Raw genomic sequence first — 19,472 nt, forward strand, 5'->3', positions numbered from 1 at the left:
AACCAAAGGACAATAGAAAGTATATTTCAGGAAGAATATCCCCCCTTGCTGTCTTCTGAGTTTAACCTGTCATTTGATAATCTTTAGATAGCAATAAGTAATTGATTCAAAATCGACTTACCCCAGATCACCAAGGAGAAGAGTTTAAGAAAAGCGATTAGAAGAGTTCTACGTAGCAAATGCTTTTATACACTTAGTCAAATTGCCTGGAGGATGTGACACCCTTTTTGCATGAAGTCTTAATTAGTTGCAAAACAAACTTTGCTGCATGCATAACTTCTGCAAGTAATGAAACTGTTTTGCTCAGCTGCTGGTGTTTGTTAGCTATTGGATCTTCACATAGTGTGCTAAATACATATTACACCCTGCAGGCAGGATTCACTTTAACATTTCATGGGTCAAAAAGAACTTGATATATTACATTAACCACATTTCAGTTATATCATCAGCTGACCAAACATTCTTCTATTTGCCTTTCAGTTTTATTTCCCCTGCAAGTTCAGTCTGTGGAAGGGATTCAATGGGGTGTCAATATCACCATTTGCTGTCAGAGAACTGGATTTGATCTTCATTTCCCAACCCTGACACGTTGTCCAGCGTGAATGGGAAGAGAATTGTTCTCTGAAATGCCTTACAGGGCATTAAACTTATGAGTATGCAGCTATTATCCCTCTCAGTGAATATTCATGCATGAGGACAGCAACTCAGATTTGCAGCAATTTTCCCAATGAGACTGGTGATCTCTGAAGAGGATTGATCCTCAGGTAGAGCTCCATGTTATCTAACATCCACTTTAGTCTTTACAAATAACGCTTGCATAGGGTTTAAGTGGAGAATATGGATTTGTTTCAGGTCTCTGCAGAGTTTGGCTGTGTTGCAATTAAAGGCAGGTGGATGCCACCCACATTTTTTTTTGCTACTGACTCAAAGTGAAGTCACACAGCAGCACAAAGCTGGGATGGCTGTTGGTTTGGTTTTGTTTTGTTTTCCCTAGCTTTTTGACTAAGTTGAAAAGGACAATATTGGAGGAAAGGGAAGGCTGCAGTGAACTGTTTCCATCCAGGCTGTATTTTTCTGTGGCAGTACTAAGGTGAAGACTAGGTCAGGGGGGAAAGTACACAAGAAATAGCTCTGTCCTGATGAGAACTTAATTTTACACAGGTAGGAGATGTAAGTTTAATGTAAGAGTTGGAGGAAATGGGGGCTGTCAGTTTGTCAAGACTTTTATGAACAAGCCAGATATGTTTTTATAAACACTTCAGGAGGAAATCAATGTGGCAGAAACGTTGAGTTAAAGATGGAGAGGGAAAGCAGGATTCACATGGAAACAAAGAGCCACCAGTTAGTGCAGCTGAGAGCTTTTTGGCATAACAGTCCCCTGACATGCCAGCTCATAAAGCAGAAACAGGTTTTTAATACATATAAGATATTCTTAAGGAAACTTTGTGCTCAGACTGCCTCCCTGCTAGATGCATTGTGCATTGGCATGCCTTCAGCCCCCATGGGGACTGCTAAAGCATTCACAGTGATTTGTCTCAAATGTTTCAAAATCAAACCTGGATGCTTGAAGTTATGGGGAAGAAAATTGCCTAATGCTTCCACATAGCATGCATCAGAAAAAGCCTATTTGCTGAAGGCAGCTGCTCTTCAGGCAGGAAAACGAGGGGATTTTGGGTACAAATTAAGAGCTCTGTCTCCCCTCTCTCATATTGATTTGGGGCACATGAAGGTGCTGCAATTTTTGACAGAAGGTGGCCAAAAAAATCCCTCAACTCTGGAGTTTAAAGATGGTTTTACATTTCACTGTTTGGGATTTTCTATTTTGAGTAAAACGTTGCTACATCTAAGCCAGAGTATTTTTTTTTAGGGCTATAGTAAGAAATGGCACATATTAGTACAGTTTTCTAGTTAAAGGAGGCTTTTTGCAGGCTCCAGGCTAAAGGGGGGAAAAGGCAGGTGGTGATGCCCTAAGATTTACCTCTAATTAATCTGCCTAAGCACTACTCTGCCACTGAGGAGCTACATAACACTAGAGCTGTGCAGCAGGATTATTTCATCTAAAGAATGATATATGCATATATAGAGAGATTAATATGTATTTATATATGCTTATCTTCATTCAGAATTCATTTATTAAGGCTCAATTCTTGCAGTTTGACCATGGCTAAAGAAAAAGAGTTGGTTGTATCAGTGTGAAATTCACACACCACGCTGCTCATCAGCCAAGCGAGGGTAAACTTTAAAAACCAGTAGGTAAAACAAAACTAATCCATTTTTAAACTGACTATAAACCACTGCAGGCACTGTCCTTAGGGAGGAAAGCTAGCACATGCAGTAGGTCCCTTAATTACTGGAATTGCCCCAGTAGTTCATCTTTATAGACCGAGTAGCAAGACACCCTGTGATCATCCAGACACAGAGCCCTGCAGCAGGGGAATCCCATGGGGCTGAAGCCTGTGAGCAGTGGTGAATGTAGGCTCTGGACATTGACTGAAGCAGGGCAGTGCCCCACGGAGGCTTTTCCACAAGTCAGATCCAATAATTAATAAACATTACCAGAAGACAGTTGGAATTGTCAGGCAAGAAAAAGCTTGGCTGCCAACTGTGCTCACCTTTGGTAGCTGAGGAATGTTTTGCCATTAAGCCAGGCTTAGCACAACACACGCTCCTCTTATGGGCCTTTTCTGTCCTAAATACCATCCCAAAGATTGCTCAGTGCTTCCTGTTCATTGCCTCTGCTTTCTTATAGCCCCTTGTGCCACAGTGCTGTGAGACCCCTCGAGACTTTTACTCTCCTTACAGTTTTGGGCACTATATAAAATGTTACTTCCCTTGCAGATTAGTTTTTCATTGCCTTTGGCAAACTTTAATTCTAGTTATTATCTGGGTTTAATAGCAAAGCACAGAGGCTAAAGGAATTGTCAGAGGTCACTTGGTGAGCAAACGGAACAGCCTGGAGTAAAACAGGCTTTCCTCAATGGCATTTATCATAGCATTTATAATTTGAATCCCAGCAGCTCTTTGAAGTCATAACTGAGATTGCATTGCATTGAGTGAACAAAGGGCAAGTCCCCACACCGAACTGCGGCCTTCAAACTGATTAGAGCTGAGAAACAAAGGAGAAGGGATTGCTATCTCTTTTACAAATGCAATATTAATGCAGAGGGATTAAGGGAGGGGCTGTCAGTGTGGAAAAGTACAGCAAGCACTTTTTGATATGTCCTGAAGTGACTTTTCCAGTTTTACATAGGAAATCTGTGGCAGTCAGGAAGCAAACACAACCCTGAGTTTTAAGAAGTTCTTTGATTTTAAGAGCACTCATCATCCTCACATTCTCCCAGTGCTGTTTCCACCATAAGCTGAGGATCTGGTGTAACAGCTCGGTCTATGAGATGACTGAAGTGTGTACAACCACACAATTAGGCCAGTGGTCTGGAACATCCCCCTCTCTGGAACAGCCATGTTTACAGGGATGATAAGAGACCTGAAATTGGATTGGAAGGGACAAATGTCCAAAAGGGTTAGAAATCCTTGTGTACTGGAGATCCACTTGCTCTGAGCAAAACAGCAACTCAACAGGGCAGGGAATTCTCAAACTCTGATTTGTGGGTGGGTTTTTTCCCCCCTACTTAGAATAAATAGTGAATATTGATTCTTTTTATATAAATGTTTCTTTCTCTTTCCACAGAAAACAGAGAAAAAAGTGCCAAGTTTTCCAAAGCTGCCTTTAAGTATTTAAGGCACCGTTCCTAATTAAAATCCACCGCTGCAATTATGTCTTTTGAAACCTCAGCTGTCACTTAAGAAATCTGCAATTACCAATGCCTCCAAATTAGTAACTATGGAGTAATGATCTTTGTTAAAAAAATAAAAAAAAATAATAGGCTTTCAAATGAAAATCCTACATCAAAAATCATCCCTTAGGTAGTGGCTGCTTACCGAGAAACCATGGGCCTGAAATGGATTTATCTGCTTTTCTGAAGAGAATAAAGGGGGAAACAATAAAGAAATCAATAAGAAAAGCCACTGGAGGCCTATGTTGTGGGGAGTTTCTTAAAGTAATTGAAAGATTAAAGGAGGCTTTTGAGCTACCCAGATTGATTCGTTTCCCCAAGAATAAATCCCGTGTGTGTCTGCGTGGGTCAGACTGGCCTGGTCTGCGCGGTTTCTGACCTTCACATTCTGCTCACATTCTTTCATTAGAGATGTGTAAGAACCTAATCCTCTCCTCAAATCATTCTCCTGACTGCTCTGAGGAGGCCTCTGAGTCTTTATTAAGTGTCCTAATAAAGAGGCTTTACTTTGTTACTCTTTTATCCCTATGAGTAGTTGAACTCCTCCCGAGATCCTTTCCCTGAATGCAAAGAAGATCAAACAAGACGTGCAGGGTCCTGCACCCTTATACAATTATTCTCTGTTTTCAGATCCAGAGCAAGTGCATGTTCATGCAGTTTCAGAGAAATCAATATTGTCTGAGAGGTTTCAGGTTTTCTCTGCCACAAGGTCCATCCTGTTCTGAGAAATCTGGCAGCACTGCAAAAAACTCCTTTTCGAACGAACACGCAGGATGACGCAAGCACCTGAATACATTGAGTAGAGAACGTGCGTTCGTAACCTTGACACACATTTCAGGGTGACTTTGAAACTCTGTTTTAAAACACTTGTAATCATGCTGGATACTTAAAATATGATAATAAGTGTTTTGCATGTATAAATGATTAATGAGAGTTTGCAAAGTGCTTCAAAACCCTTTAATCTGAAACTTCCGTAGGCTGCTCCCAATGACTGACGTTGCTCTGAGATCTTTACAAAGGCATCTACGTTACAGGAATCATTTAGAAGGTAAGGACAATGTATTGCTGAATTATTAGAAAAAGGAAAATAGGGGCAAAATGAAATGGTTTTCACAGAGAGGTGGTGAAGCCTCAGTGCTTTTCTCAAGAGATCTTCCACAAGATATGACAGAACTCCAGCAGTGGCAACACCTTGCCCAAAGAGATTTACTTGCATAGTTACAGTAGATTGTACATTAAACCTGAAAAGGGAGGTTGGTTGTCTTTTACACCCAGCCACAAATGTAATCTCAGCATTATGGAAGAATCCTCTGCTGCTCATCAACTCTGTCCAAACAGATGACTGCTAAGACCGCTGCAGAATTATACCAGCTGTTTTAGGGTAGGATCCAGCTTTTTTGGAACACAGAAGTACTGAATTTAAGGAGAAAAACAAATTCCTTCTCTGTATATGTCAGGTAACGTGAGCTCACTCGCCTTAAGCATTACAGGTTTTTTGGGTATGGACAAGGACAGAGGTCACCAAATAGCCACAGTCTTTGGTATTGCTTCATACAGAGCTTCGTGATTCCCTGTAATCCCTTCTCTGTGAGGTGTGAGAGAGATCCAGGGAGATAGAATTGAAATGAATCTAAACCATTCCTGTTTAACATCAGATGCTGAAGTTCACTCCCAATGAAAAATGATGAGATTTGGGTTCCCAAAGCCTCAAAAGATACAGACTTTTAGAAATCACGTGTCTTGACATGAGGCATCTCAGAGCTATTCCAATTTAAAGCCAGAAGTAATTGGTACCATAGCTAAATATGATTTGAGGGGAAAGATGATGGAGGAACAAGATCATCAGACTGATGAGAGGCAGCCTACTAAAACCACTAGAAGTTGTATCATTTCTGTGAAATACATTCACAGAACGGGAAAATAGTTTGATGTGACTTGTATCCTTAGAAGAAAGGGATTAAAATTGCAAGGCTTTACCCTCCATGGCAGAAATCATTGCAGTGACATACAAACCCATGGAACGGAGTTTAAGTGCATCTACTGAGATCCAGGGTCCCTGAGACTGTAAAGACAGAGTGGGATTTAAGTGCAGTGCAGGAAAAAGCAAAGCAGCATGATGAGGCCAGGAATCGTGACCTGATTACGAGCTGATCAGTGAAATGACACACGTGACTTTGATCTGTTTATCTTAGAGGGATGTCATTACTCAATCCATGGGTGTCTGAAGCCAATAGGATGCTTCATGTATAATAACACAGCACTCTGTGTATAAATCATTAATGAATACCTGTGATATGACATTCGACCCAAGGAGGATGCAGAGCCTCCTGATAAGAGCCATTGCCTTAGGGATCCCTCCAACACACCTCATAATTTAGGAGAGATCTACAGGGAAAAAATTTTTACTGCTCTAGCAGAGAAGCAAACAAGTAGCAGGTAAACAACTCCAGGCAGGAGATCTGTCTGTAGGGAATGGCAGATCTCAGGATATGTGAGACACTTTCCCTGACTAACTCCTGCTGTGGGCTGACAGCTGCAGCTTTTGGTACAACAGCCCCAAAAATGAGGTACATGGGGACAAAAAAAAGAGAAGTCTTTGTCATCCTTGGTGGCTGCAGGTTTTTTCACCCTGATTCTTAATGGCAGATCCTTTAATCATGGTTGATAGTCAAAGAAGTAACCCAGGGATCAACCACGGCTTGAGTACAGAGCTACCTTTTATCTATCAGAATGGGTTAGGATGGGCAGAAATGCTCTTTTCTAAAGAATAAGAAACAAAATACTGGTTTCTGTCTAGACAGGAACAGCAGGGGCAGACATAGAGCTAACGCTTGAGAAAGTGGGTGGTTTGTGTTGGTCATTTCCAAAAGAAACCCACATTCCAAGCTTATTTTGTTGCCCAGCGCTGCTGAATTATATGGTCATAAGAATTTAGAGCAGTTTGCTAAAGGGTTGTTACTATGACACACACAAAACTGCTTTTTAATGAAAAAATTAATAACCCTGGTTTCTGAAACAACTAAATATGGCCTGCCTAGGGAGTAACCACGGCTCTCAAATTGGAAGTGATGATATTATGCAGGTGACATAGCTATTTGAATGTTGTCATATACTTGCAATATTTACATAGGAAAGACATTTTGCATGTCTCAACCATTAATGAATTTTTGGGACTGACTTTGAAGTGGTTTTTTTTTTCCCCTTTAAAGAAGCCAAAGGAGAAGCTTCAATATTGTTTTACAACCCTAGGGCTCTGCAGAGAAACATACCTCAGTAGTTAAATACATGATGGAGGTAAATGAAAGATCAAGATCCTGATAGAAATCTTGAAGTGAAAGATACCTTTTTGAATGAAAGATTATTTAATAAAAGCATTTCCATTAATCCTGGAACTGGTCCTTTATTTCACCTCAGTGATTACCACAGGGTGCCCTCCCCAGTGGATTTGCTTTTATTCTGAACTGAGTTCTTAAAGTGATAAAAATCACAAATCTGGGTTGGATGTTTTGTAGGAACTCTGCTGTGTGCATCACTTTATCCCTTCACAGCCAGTTTAATCCTGGTTTTGCTGTAGTTGTGATGTATTAGGCTCTATATTCATGAAGGGAGTAAAACATTTCTCTCCAGAAACGTTTCAGGCAGTGGTGTAAAAATTAAAAGCTCAGATTTTCTTCATTTTTTTATTCTTCATTTGGTTAGCCAAAATTACCAGCTGAAATTATTTGAGTGTAGTGTGAGGGATTGATTGCTCTACAACCTGAATGAAGGATTTGGTTTTGTGTGTTAGGTATGGTAATAAATCAACTGAAAGCATGTGTCTAAGAGAGTGCATGGATGGCATCTTCTCAGGTGTTCTCAGTTGCTTTAATTTCTTTCCTACAGCAGAGTTGTCTGAATACTATAAGTGGACATTCTGGATACCAAATTGTTATGCCAGTACATAAAACCTGTTACACCCCTAATTAGACCAGGGAAACAACTTGTTCAATTGCCCATACCCAACACCAGATGATGAACAGTATTTTTCCACTGAGAAATGCTTTGTAGAATCATTTAGGTTTGCTTTAAAAACCCACCAATTTGCTGGGATAAAATCCTAAGTCAGCATCTTCCAACACCTGCAGCACTTCTTCCATTGAGCTGCATCTCAGACACTCAATGGGATGTTTTGTGTCTTGCACCATGAGAGTTTTCTCCTCTGTCAGTACACGGGTGATTCAAAGCCCAGTTGTGAGAAGAGCTATTTCTGTACTTCACAGGTGTCTGGACAGTCTGACGTTGCACAATGGATTTTAATCAAATGGTTAATGTTCATTGACAAACTAAAATGTTGTTACTATGCAGAGGATGGGACCCAATTAAGCTTTTATCTCATAAAAAAGTCTTCCCTCTCAATGAGAGACTCAAGACATGTGATACAAGCCTAAGAAAGACAAAAACACCTGCAAGTATATTTGTGCAAAACATGGACATTTCCCAATTAAGCATAAATCTGAAATGAGTCTCACATCATCCTGGCTTGTAAATGGCTCCATGGAAAGCAAGCAGGGAATAAAAAGATGGAGGAGGAAAAATGCATTGCTCTCCAAGCAGATCAGCATAAACGTTGAAATGGCTTGAAACAACAATGCTGTGCATGAAACTCATTTGATCTCCAGTTGTGTCACATACAGCAAGGCTCGAGGGTGGAATTGGCGTGCCAGTAGGAAGAAATGGGGAGAAAGAATTTCAAGTACCAAATCAAAGACAACTTCAGCTTTCCATACAAGTTGAACTGCTTGGTGACACATTACATGAGCAAAGAGTGCCTCTGGGCCTGGGGCAGTGTGGACCAGTATAAAAGGCAGTCCCACAGCAGGCTCCCTCATCCACTTCTCTTACCTTCTCCTCCCTGGTGAACAAGGTAAGTAGCCAGTGCCTTCGTCTGTTTGTCTTCGTTGTCTTTTTTCTCTTCAGGCCTCGGTGTGTTTTCCTGAGAACATTCCTCCCTTGGTGTGCTCTAAACTCCCAGCTCCTTGACTCTCCATCGTGGGAGATAGAAGAAGGACTAGCTTTTTCTTTGCAGGAACCTCTTGGGAACCAGGGCTCCTTACATTCTCTTCCTCTCTATGCAATCTGTGCCAGGCAGGCTGTGAGGATTCCCCTGACACGCTGCCTGTGCTCTCCCTGCCCTCTCTGCCAGGTGCTCGTCCATCCCTCAGCCATGTCCTGCTACGATCTGTGCCGTCCCTGTGGGCCAACCCCGCTTGCCAACAGCTGCAACGAGCCCTGTGTCAGGCAGTGCCAGGACTCGCGGGTAATTATTGAACCATCTCCCGTGGTGGTGACCCTGCCCGGCCCCATCCTCAGCTCCTTCCCGCAGAACACCGCCGTGGGCTCCTCCACCTCCGCTGCTGTTGGCAGCATCCTGAGTGAGACAGGAGTGCCCATCAACTCTGGAGGCTTCAGCCTTGGTGGCCTTGCTGGCCTCGGTGGCCGCTACTGTGGCAGGAGGAGCCTGCCCTGCTAAAGCCAGGCCTGCCGTGCAGTGAGTGCCTCGACCAGGAAGCCCAAAGCCATGTGCCGGACTGAGGACGCAGCTGCTGGCCAGCCTTTGCAGATGGCTGCAGCCCCCTGGTGCCCTCCTGCCAAGCAGGGAGGGAAGCGAGGGGCCAGCCTGTGCTGGCTGGGATCCCAGCCAGCTGATGTCTTCTGCTTCTCTGCTTTCTTCTGCACGTGACGAGTGCCTGTTGTCTGCTGCTGTCCTGTGCCACGGGCTCATCCTGAAGCAAGTGGAGAGGGGCCCTGCTCGTCCCCCTCTGTGCATCTGTGTGGGAGGCAGACGTGTGTCCCATTGCTGTGAGAGGTGGCTGACTGTCAGCTGGCCTTGTAGCAGCCTGGGCCGAGTCCCTTCCAGCATGCACTGCTTATTTCCTCTCTTTATACTCAATAAAGTTCATGTTGCATTGTACTTGAGTCTCCCCGTGTTCCTTCCCTCATGAGTTGGCCAGACAGAGTTTTCAGAGGGTAATGAGATTTCTTTGCAGTCTGACACCCATCTGCCCAGACTCTGATTGTCTCTGACCTCCTGCAATGTGTCCTTGCCCGTCCCTCCAAGCACTTCTTTCAAAACTTGCAAGTAGATGCATTGCCAAAGGAGTTGAAGGACTATGTGTGAGGACAACTGTGCAAAGGGAGGTGTGAGTCCTCTGATGGATGTTGGCACAGTGGGCATGGCTGTGTAAAATGCACAGAGGAATGAGATTAGCTCACAGGGATCACCCTCACTCGTGTGAAAGTGACAGATAGTCTTGGGGACATATATTGGATGCTCTGCAAAGTTTTGTAAGGGAACAGGAAAAGTCTCTTTAGACCCACCAGAACATTTGCCTGATCAAAAGCTTTAAGTGCTGCAGACTCCTCCTCTGTATGTCACTGCATCCTGATGTGAAGTGAGTCTGGAGCAGATGTACAGCAAATCCTCCAGACACCTCCTTCCCCGGGTGCTGTGCCTGGAGAGGTCCCAAGCAGTGGTTCTTTAATCCCTGCAAGCGGTCTGCAGCTTGGTCACAATGAGGGAGCAGTACTGCACCAGCTCTGTTCTGGCTCCCTTCTTCCCATGTAGACAACTTGGTCCTGCTGCTCTGATCCCACTTGAGGCAGAGCAGGAGTCATCTCTCATGCTGTGCTCTTCCCATGACTGTCCTTGCAAGGACTCATGGACCTGCCTGCTGCTGAGCAGAGTTGGGTGTCCTGTGGAAATCCTGCCAAGTTCTTGGTCATGTCAGGTGTGGCAACAGTCTTGATGCCCAAAGTAGAAGCCCTGGCAAAGACATGGGCAGGAATAAGGATGTGTAACGATTGGCCAGCACATGCCTTGGTCTCAGAGATACCTCCAACTCTATGGGAGGCCTCCTGGATCACAGAATCCCAGAATGGAAGAGGTTGGAAGGGATCTTTAGAGATCATTTAGTCCAACTCCCCTGCTAAAGCAGGTTCACCTAAATCAGGACACACAGGAAGGTGTCCAGGCAGGTTTTGAAGACCTCCCAAGCAGGAGCCTCCACACACCCCCTGGGCAGCCTGGGCCAGGCCTCAGCTGAACTGTGAAATAGTTTTTTCTTATTTTTAAATGGGATGTTTTGTGCTCCAGCTTCTTTCCATCACCCCTTGTCCTGTCGCTGGATACAATGGGAAAAAGAGGTGCCCCAAGCTCCTGACACCCACCATTTAGATATTTGTAAATATTAATGAGATCCCCATGTAGAAAAGAGTATTGGAAAGACAATGGCCTGAATTCTTATGCCCTGGTTGTCTGCAGGTTGGGATGAAGGAGAGAAGAAAGATGACAATAAAGGCAGACAAACTTATGCTGAGATCAAAGATCAGTCTTACAGAGAGTCTAAAACCCAACAACAGAAGTGGCCTGAATAAATGGGGCAATAATTAATGCCTAATACAGTGTGAGCAAAGCATGAGTGTGCAGGACTGATGGTGCCAGCTGTTGCTGTGCATGTCCACCATAAAGCCTCTGGGTTATGAGCAGATCTGCCTCATTTATCAGGAAACACTTTAACATGAGGCCCTGGAGGGCTGGTTAGTGGCATCACCTGCTGAGGTGGAACAATCCTGTCTCTGGCTGCATCATCAGCCTGTGCTGACGTGTCATTTCCACTGGAAATGTTGTGGCCTCTAATTCTGTCAGTTGAAAGGAGCCTGTGAGGCTGAATGGGCATGTCAGAAACAGGGAAATGGAAATGAAACATTGAAGGGCATCAACAAAACCTGCAATTTCTTGTGATGCTTTGCATGCAACAGGAGCTTGTTGACAAACAGATTAAATGCACAAAGAGTGCCTCTGGTCCTGGGGCAGTGTGAACCAGTATAAAAGGCAGTCCTACAGCAGGCTCCCTCATCCACTTCTCTTGCCTTCTCCTCCTTGGTGAACAAGGTGAGCTGCAACCAACTTTACTTCACTATCCTCCTTGTCCTCTTTGTTTTTTGGGCTTAGCTGTGATTTTAATTCACTGTAGGTTTTGCTGAGAGCCTTGATCCTTGATCCTGGTCCCAGCATCTTTACTCTTCTAAATGGGGGGAGGTGACAGAAAGACTTGGGCTCTCTTTACAGGGAAACTCTGTATGTGGGGCTCCTAATCCTCTCTTCATCTCTATAAAATCTGCTCCCAGCCTGTGCCTTTCCCTGTGCCAGGCAGACTGTGAGGAGTCCCCTGACACGCTGCCTGTGCTCTCCCTGCCCTCTCTGCCAGGTGCTCGTCCATCCCTCAGCCATGTCCTGCTACGATCTGTGCCGTCCCTGTGGGCCAACCCCGCTTGCCAACAGCTGCAACGAGCCCTGTGTCAGGCAGTGCCAGGACTCGCGGGTGGTGATCCAGCCCTCTCCCGTGGTGGTGACCCTGCCCGGCCCCATCCTCAGCTCCTTCCCACAGAACACCGCCGTGGGCTCCTCCACCTCCGCTGCTGTTGGCAGCATCCTGAGTGAGGAGGGAGTGCCCATCAACTCTGGAGGCTTCAGCCTTGGTGGCCTTGCTGGCCTCGGTGGCCGCTACTGTGGCAGGAGGAGCCTGCCCTGCTAAAGCCAGGCCTGCCGTGCAGTGAGTGCCTCGACCAGGAAGCCCAAAGCCATGTGCCGGACTGAGGACGCAGCTGCTGGCCAGCCTTTGCAGATGGCTGCAGCCCCCTGGTGCCCTCCTGCCAAGCAGGGAGGGAAGCGAGGGGCCAGCCTGTGCTGGCTGGGATCCCAGCCAGCTGATGTCTTCTGCTTCTCTGCTTTCTTCTGCACGTGACGAGTGCCTGTTGTCTGCTGCTGTCCTGTGCCACGGGCTCATCCTGAAGCAAGTGGGGAGGGGCCCTGCTCGTCCCCCTCTGTGCATCTGTGTGGGAGGCAGACGTGTGTCCCATTGCTGTGAAGAGGTGGCTGACTGTCAGCTGGCCTTGTAGCAGCCTGGGCCGAGTCCCTTCCAGCATGCACTGCTTATTTCCTCTCTTTATACTCAATAAAGTTCATGTTGCATTGTACTTGAGTCTCCTCGTGTTCCTTGCCTCATGGGATCCTCAATCAAATTACTCAAGGGGAAATGACAGAATAAGAGTACGATTAGGCTTGCAAGGGACTTCTGGGGATCATGTGATCCAATTCTCTTCTCAAGGAGGTCAATCTTGAACCAATTGCTGTGGTCCAATTGGCTCCAAGAACGGAGACTATATTCTCCCTGAGTAATGTGTTCTAGTCCTCAGTGAGCCTCCCAATGGAAATTCTTTGTTGACAATCACATGAAGATTTGTTTCCAATTGTGGCCATTGCCTGTGGTCCTTTTATTGCACTGCACTGAAAAGAGCCCAACTCCTTCCTCTTTGCACTCTTCCCTTCAGGTATTTACGTACATTAATGATACCTGTGTCCCTGAGCCTGCACTTCCGAGCTCTCAGGCTTTCCTCATCTATGCAACAACTCAGTCCCTCAGTCATCTCTGTGGCCTTTCATTTGGCTCTTTCCAGTCTGTCCACGTCTCCCTTGCACTTAGGATCATGGAACTGGACTCAGTTCTGCTGCTGTGTTCTCACAAGCACTGAGCGAAAGGGAAGGATCATCCTCCCCAACCTGATGGAAATACTTTATCTAAAGCTGTCCCTGGTGCAAGATGCTGCTGCAGAGGCAAATGGGAATCCATTCAGCATAAAGGGGTGTCTGGAAGGACGTGGTGCTGGTGTGTACTTGGGAGGGATTAAGAGCTACTGTCCTACTGAAATGATGTCCTCAATGGAACTGTCCTTTACATACCATATGGACTTCCCAAAGTCACTCACATCCCTCTGTCCCAAACACCAGACTTCTGTGTCCATCAGCAATCCCTTGTGATGCTTTCCATGGCTCCAAGACATGTGTGGTGTGTCACAGATGTCCAAGAAGTTGTAACCCTTCACTTCTCCACACACACCATGTCTTTGTGACCCCCAGCTCCTTTTATGAACTTCCCAGCCGTGTTGGCACAGCATCGCAGTCACTGCTTGGGAGTTTACGTGACCTGTGGTCCACAAAACCGAAGGGAATGTGTTTAGTGAGCTATGCTCTGCACCTTTGATACCAGAGGTGTGTTTGTTGGTCTTGGGGGTGAAAAAGGATGAGTTGGGAGGCTCTAGCACTGACCTTTGATGTTGAGGTCAATGGAGAGGAATGGAGAGTGTGTGTTGGAGAGCAGTGTCTCTGCTTAAGATCCTTCTCCTCTTGACTGGAGGCTGCTAGATTCTCCTCCCCCAAGAGCTAAGGAAGGGCAAAAGGCGTATGGATTGCCCTTGTTATTAAATTTCAGAGCCTCAAAGCTTACAGGTTGTCTGACTGGGATGTTTATACCTGACTTTGATGGAGTCAGGTATCGGGTTGTGCAATGGAGATGGTGACTCCTGTCCAGAAAATTCTTCTTAGATCTGGACGTGTGTTTGAGGTTGTGAGACAGAATATGCCATTTGTGCTGAGAATCCTCAAAGTGAGGCCCTGGAGGGCAGTGGGTTGACATCATCTGCTGGGGTGGGATGGCCCTGACCTCTGGCTGTATCATCAGCCTGTGCTGACGTGTCATTTCCCCTGGAAATGTTTTGGCCTCTCATACTGTCAGTTGAAAGGAGCCTGTGAGGCTGAGTGGGCATGTCAGGAACAGGGAAATGGAAAACCAGCCTTGAAGGGAACATAAGCACTGTCCCCATTTCTTTAATTGTGAAGCTTTGCATGCAAGATGAGCCTGTTGTCAAATACATTCCATGTTGAATGGGTGCCTCTGGGCCTGGGGCAGTGTGGACCAGTATAAAAGGCAGTCCTACAGCAGGCTCCCTCATCCACTTCTCTTGCCTTCTCCTCCTTGGTGAACAAGGTGAGCTGCAACCAGCTTTGCTTCACTCTCCTCTTTCTCTTCTTCTCTTTGTCTTTTGGGCAGAACTGTGTTTTGAACTCACTGTAGATTTTGTTGAGAAGCTTACTACTTGATCCTGATACCAGCATCTCTGCTCACTATTGCTTGCTGTGAGGAGATGGCAGAAAGACTTGGGCTCTCTTTACAGGGAAACTCTGTATGTGGGGCTCCTAATCCTCTCTTCTTTCTTACAGTCTATCCCTGCTCCCAGCCTGTGCCTTTCCCTGTGCCAGGCAGGCTGTGAGGATTCCCCTGACACGCTGCCTGTGCTCTCCCTGCCCTCTCTGCCAGGTGCTCGTCCATCCCTCAGCCATGTCCTGCTACGATCTGTGCCGTCCCTGTGGGCCAACCCCGCTTGCCAACAGCTGCAACGAGCCCTGTGTCAGGCAGTGCCAGGACTCGCGGGTGGTGATCCAGCCCTCTCCCGTGGTGGTGACCCTGCCCGGCCCCATCCTCAGCTCCTTCCCACAGAACACCGCCGTGGGCTCCTCCACCTCCGCTGCTGTTGGCAGCATCCTGAGTGAGGAGGGAGTGCCCATCAACTCTGGAGGCTTCAGCCTTGGTGGCCTTGCTGGCCTCGGTGGCCGCTACTGTGGCAGGAGGAGCCTGCCCTGCTAAAGCCAGGCCTGCCGTGCAGTGAGTGCCTCGACCAGGAAGCCCAAAGCCATGTGCCGGACTGAGGACGCAGCTGCTGGCCAGCCTTTGCAGATGGCTGCAGCCCCCTGGTGCCCTCCTGCCAAGCAGGGAGGGAAGCGAGGGGCCAGCCTGTGCTGGCTGGGATCCCAGCCAGCTGATGTCTTCTGCTTCTCTGCTTTCTTCTGCACGTGACGAGTGCCTGTTGTCTGCTGCTGTCCTGTGCCACGGGCTCATCCTGAAGCAAGTGGGGAGGGGCCCTGCTCGTCCCCCTCTGTGCATCTGTGTGGGAGGCAGACGTGTGTCCCATTGCTGTGAGAGGTGGCTGACTGTGAGCTGGCCTTGTAGCAGCCTGGGCCGAGTCCCTTCCAGCATGCACTGCTTATTTTCTCTCTTTATACTCAATAAAGTTCATGTTGCATTGTAGTTTCAGTCTCCTGGTGTTTGTTCACTCCTGGGATGCCCAGCAAAGCTGTTCAAAGGGAAATTAGATTTCCTGCAGGTGAAAATGGTGTGTGAGGAAGGGGCAATATTGCACCTGCCTCATGTCTGCAGAAGCTGATCACTCTCAAGGGCTGTGGTCATTGGAAGAGCCATGGGGTTCAAAGGGTGTGTGATATTGTCTGAGTATGCCAAGGATGGCCAGGAGCTCCCCCATAAGACATAAAACACACAAGCAAGTTTGGATATTGGCTTCCAGTTGGTAGGACAAGGCATTTGTATTCTGGAGGGCATTTCTGTGCATTCTGACACCCATCTACCAAGGCTCTGATTGCCTGTGACCACCTGCAATGTGTCCTTGCCCATCCCTCTTCCAAGCACTTCTTTCAAAGTCTGGAACTGAAGTCTGTACCAAAGGAGCTGAAGAGATGTTTTATAGCCAAGGCAAATGTATAAAGGAAATATTAGTTCTGATTTTCAATTTTCTTCTCCTCCCCTCCCTTCTTTTGCTCATTTCTCCATGGTCTGTGCTATGCACTTGACTCTACAGTTTTCATATGACAGGCTCAAAGACTATCCCTGTGCAGTATCCTCAGTTTAAAAATGTATGTTTGTGCCAGATGGCTCCCTTTTAGTCCTCCCTGAAATAAAGCTGTCTTCCCTAATACTCCTCTCTCTTCATCTGCTGGGAAACTCTATAGAAATACATTCCCATCCATGATTGCTCACTGTGCTCAGCCATTAGTAGAAGCAACATCAACATCAAAGCAGGGAAGGAGGGAAAGTTACTCAGTACTTGCTCTGAGGGAGCAGAATCTGCCAGGACTCCTGAGCCTTCATCTAGGCTCTCTATATGAGGGGCTGTGTAGGGAGAATGGCCAGATGACGGGAAACGGCATCTTTCCATTTCATGTTTTGCTCGTTGAAGGGTTTCCAGTGGAAGTGCCATTCACAGAAAGCTGCTGTGCAGCATGGTTTGATGGGAACGAAAAGGCTTTTCTTTCTGAAGGTAATCTATCTGTTATGTGGAGGGCTGCTGTGCTGTACACAGCACACACTGGGAATTTCCTCTGCGTTCATTTTGAAGAAACATGTCCCTACAGAAACATCTGTCAACCTAAAAGCTCCCTTCCTCTTTCTGAATGAGGGATTTGGTTTGGGCCTCTGTAATTAGAGAGTTGCCTGTCTCCAACGGAGTGTCAGCCTACTTGGGCAAGGTGTTTTGTCCACCCTTTGCAATGAGGATCCAGCTGTGGTGTCAGAGGATTGCAGCTGGTGCCCCAAGCATTATTGTCATTCCTCTTGGGAACACTCAGCCCCTGTCTTGACCCAGGTAATGCAGTGCAGAATGTTGAATGCTACCCTTGTCAGGCATCCCAGGGGAGATCCTGACATCTTCTGCTCTCCAGACTGTTCTTGCTGGGTCTTCCAGTCCTCACTTGCTTCTGATGAGGGTTATATGTTGTATGGAAATCTTGCTGAGTGTTTGGAACTGTGTGTGCTGTCTTATCAGTAAGGTCAAACAAGAAGTTGAGGTACGGACATGGGGAATAGGAGAAGGAAGAGTTTTGAAGCCAGAAGACATTCTCATTAGGGACTGATTTCTGCCAGATGATAGTAGTGGCTAAATAATACTTACTTTTTTGTCAGAAACATTCCTGTCCTGGTGATTGGGGAACTTCAGGCAATGCTGAAAGAGGGGAGAAGCAAGACAGACAGGGTAATTTGCTCTATGGGCAATGTGAGGTGTCAAAAGAAAGCTCAGAAAAACCCAAAAGCATCATCTCCCTGATGAAAAAAATGTTCCCTAAAAATGCTTAAAAGGCCTGGGAGGCCAGAGAGCAATGGATGTGGCAGATCCTTGCATAAAGAAAGTCTGCCTTTTAATCCCAGGTTTGTAATGAAAAACCTGCCTCATTACAACAAAGGCAGAGAGGAGGCCTGGGGAGGATAAGATGCTGACACCACTAAAAAAAAACACAGCCCTGCTCCACCCAGTTGCCTGAAACAGCTGCCTGAATTTTTCTGTAAATTACCCTGGAAATGTCGTGGCCTCTAATACAGTCAGTTGAAAGGAGCCTGTGTGACTGAATGGGCATGTCAGGAACAGGGAAATGAAAAGGCAGTGTTGCAGTGAAGATGAACAAACACCCTGTTTAATTAAGTGAGATACTTAGCATAAAATATGAGCTTGTTGGTAAACATATTACATGAGAAAAGAGTGCCTCTGGGCCTGGGGTGGTCTGGTCTCAGTATAAAAGGCGGTCCTACAGCAGGCTCCCTCATCCACTTCTCTTGCCTTCTCCTCCTTGGTGAACAAGGTGAGCTGCAACCAGCTTTGCTTCACTCTCCTCTTTCTCTTGTACTTTTCTTGTTCTCTTACATTAGTGTTAAAGCCTTGCTCCTTGATCCTGAGCCCAGCATCTCTGTTCCCCTTCTTCTTACTGAGAGGAGGTGGCAGAAAGACTCGGGCTCTCTTTACAGGGAAACTCTGTATGTGGGGCTCCTAATCCTCTCTTCGTCTCTATAAAATCTGCTCCCAGCCTGTGCCTTTCCCTGCGCCAGGCAGGCTGTGAGGATTCCCCTGACACGCTGCCTGTGCTCTCCCTGCCCTCTCTGCCAGGTGCTCGTCCATCCCTCAGCCATGTCCTGCTACGATCTGTGCCGTCCCTGTGGGCCAACCCCGCTTGCCAACAGCTGCAACGAGCCCTGTGTCAGGCAGTGCCAGGACTCGCGGGTGGTGATCCAGCCCTCTCCCGTGGTGGTGACCCTGCCCGGCCCCATCCTCAGCTCCTTCCCGCAGAACACCGCCGTGGGCTCCTCCACCTCCGCTGCTGTTGGCAGCATCCTGAGTGAGGAGGGAGTGCCCATCAACTCTGGAGGCTTCAGCCTTGGTGGCCTTGCTGGCCTCGGTGGCCGCTACTGTGGCAGGAGGAGCCTGCCCTGCTAAAGCCAGGCCTGCCGTGCAGTGAGTGCCTCGACCAGGAAGCCCAAAGCCATGTGCCGGACTGAGGACGCAGCTGCTGGCCAGCCTTTGCAGATGGCTGCAGCCCCCTGGTGCCCTCCTGCCAAGCAGGGAGGGAAGCGAGGGGCCAGCCTGTGCTGGCTGGGATCCCAGCCAGCTGATGTCTTCTGCTTCTCTGCTTTCTTCTGCATGTGACGAGTGCCTGTTGTCTGCTGCTGTCCTGTGCCACGGGCTCATCCTGAAGCAAGTGGGGAGGGGCCCTGCTCGTCCCCCTCTGTGCATCTGTGTGGGAGGCAGACGTGTGTCCCATTGCTGTGAAGAGGTGGCTGACTGTCAGCTGGCCTTGTAGCAGCCTGGGCCGAGTCCCTTCCAGCATGCACTGCTTATTTCCTCTCTTTATACTCAATAAAGTTCATGTTGCATTGTAGTTTCAGTCTCCTGGTGTTCCTTCCCTCATGGGAGTCTCAGCCAAGTTTTACTGTGGGAAAGTTAATGTTATACATGGCAAAGGCCTGGCTGAGGGGATGTGATGTATCTTTCATGAGGGATTAAGAGGAGAGGTCTCCCACCGAATTCTTCACCAGCGTGGGACTGTCCTTCACCTTTGACTTTGCATTCCTGAAACTATCCAGATTTCTTTGTCCTAAACACCTGACTTGTGTCTCCCTAAAACTCCCTGTGATGCTTTCCACGGTTCCTAGGTGTGTGACAAATGCCCAAGGAGTTGTAACTATTCCC

General features: G+C 47.0%; 2 protein-coding genes and 2 pseudogenes across 2 annotated transcripts; all 4 read left to right on the forward strand.

Moving 5' to 3' along the window:
* The first annotated feature begins 8,587 nt into the window (after window positions 1–8,587).
* Window positions 8,588–9,303, forward strand: LOC104549787 (feather beta keratin). The gene is given in 3 exon segments (XM_010203277.2): window positions 8,588–8,656; window positions 8,658–8,708; window positions 8,977–9,303. Coding segments are annotated over 3 exon segments (447 nt in total).
* Window positions 9,304–11,614: 2,311 nt separating this feature from the next.
* On the forward strand, window positions 11,615–12,367 carry LOC133628335 (feather beta keratin-like; annotated as a pseudogene).
* Window positions 12,368–14,546: 2,179 nt separating this feature from the next.
* On the forward strand, window positions 14,547–15,313 carry LOC133628333 (feather beta keratin-like; annotated as a pseudogene).
* A 3,100-nt stretch (window positions 15,314–18,413) lies between these two features.
* On the forward strand, window positions 18,414–18,719 carry LOC133628336 (feather beta keratin). Its single transcript, XM_062016252.1, has one exon. The coding sequence runs from the start codon at window positions 18,414–18,416 to the stop codon at window positions 18,717–18,719; it is 306 nt and encodes a 101-aa protein (XP_061872236.1).
* The last annotated feature ends 753 nt before the right edge of the window (window positions 18,720–19,472 follow it).

Source organism: Colius striatus, chromosome 29 (assembly GCF_028858725.1).
Source record: "Colius striatus isolate bColStr4 chromosome 29, bColStr4.1.hap1, whole genome shotgun sequence".
NCBI lineage: Eukaryota > Metazoa > Chordata > Aves > Coliiformes > Coliidae > Colius > Colius striatus.

Bases quoted from the DNA above. Each gene is read 5' to 3' on its own strand.
- LOC133628336 (XM_062016252.1), top strand. From the start codon at position 18,414: ATGTCCTGCTACGATCTGTGCCGTCCCTGTGGGCCAACCCCGCTTGCC.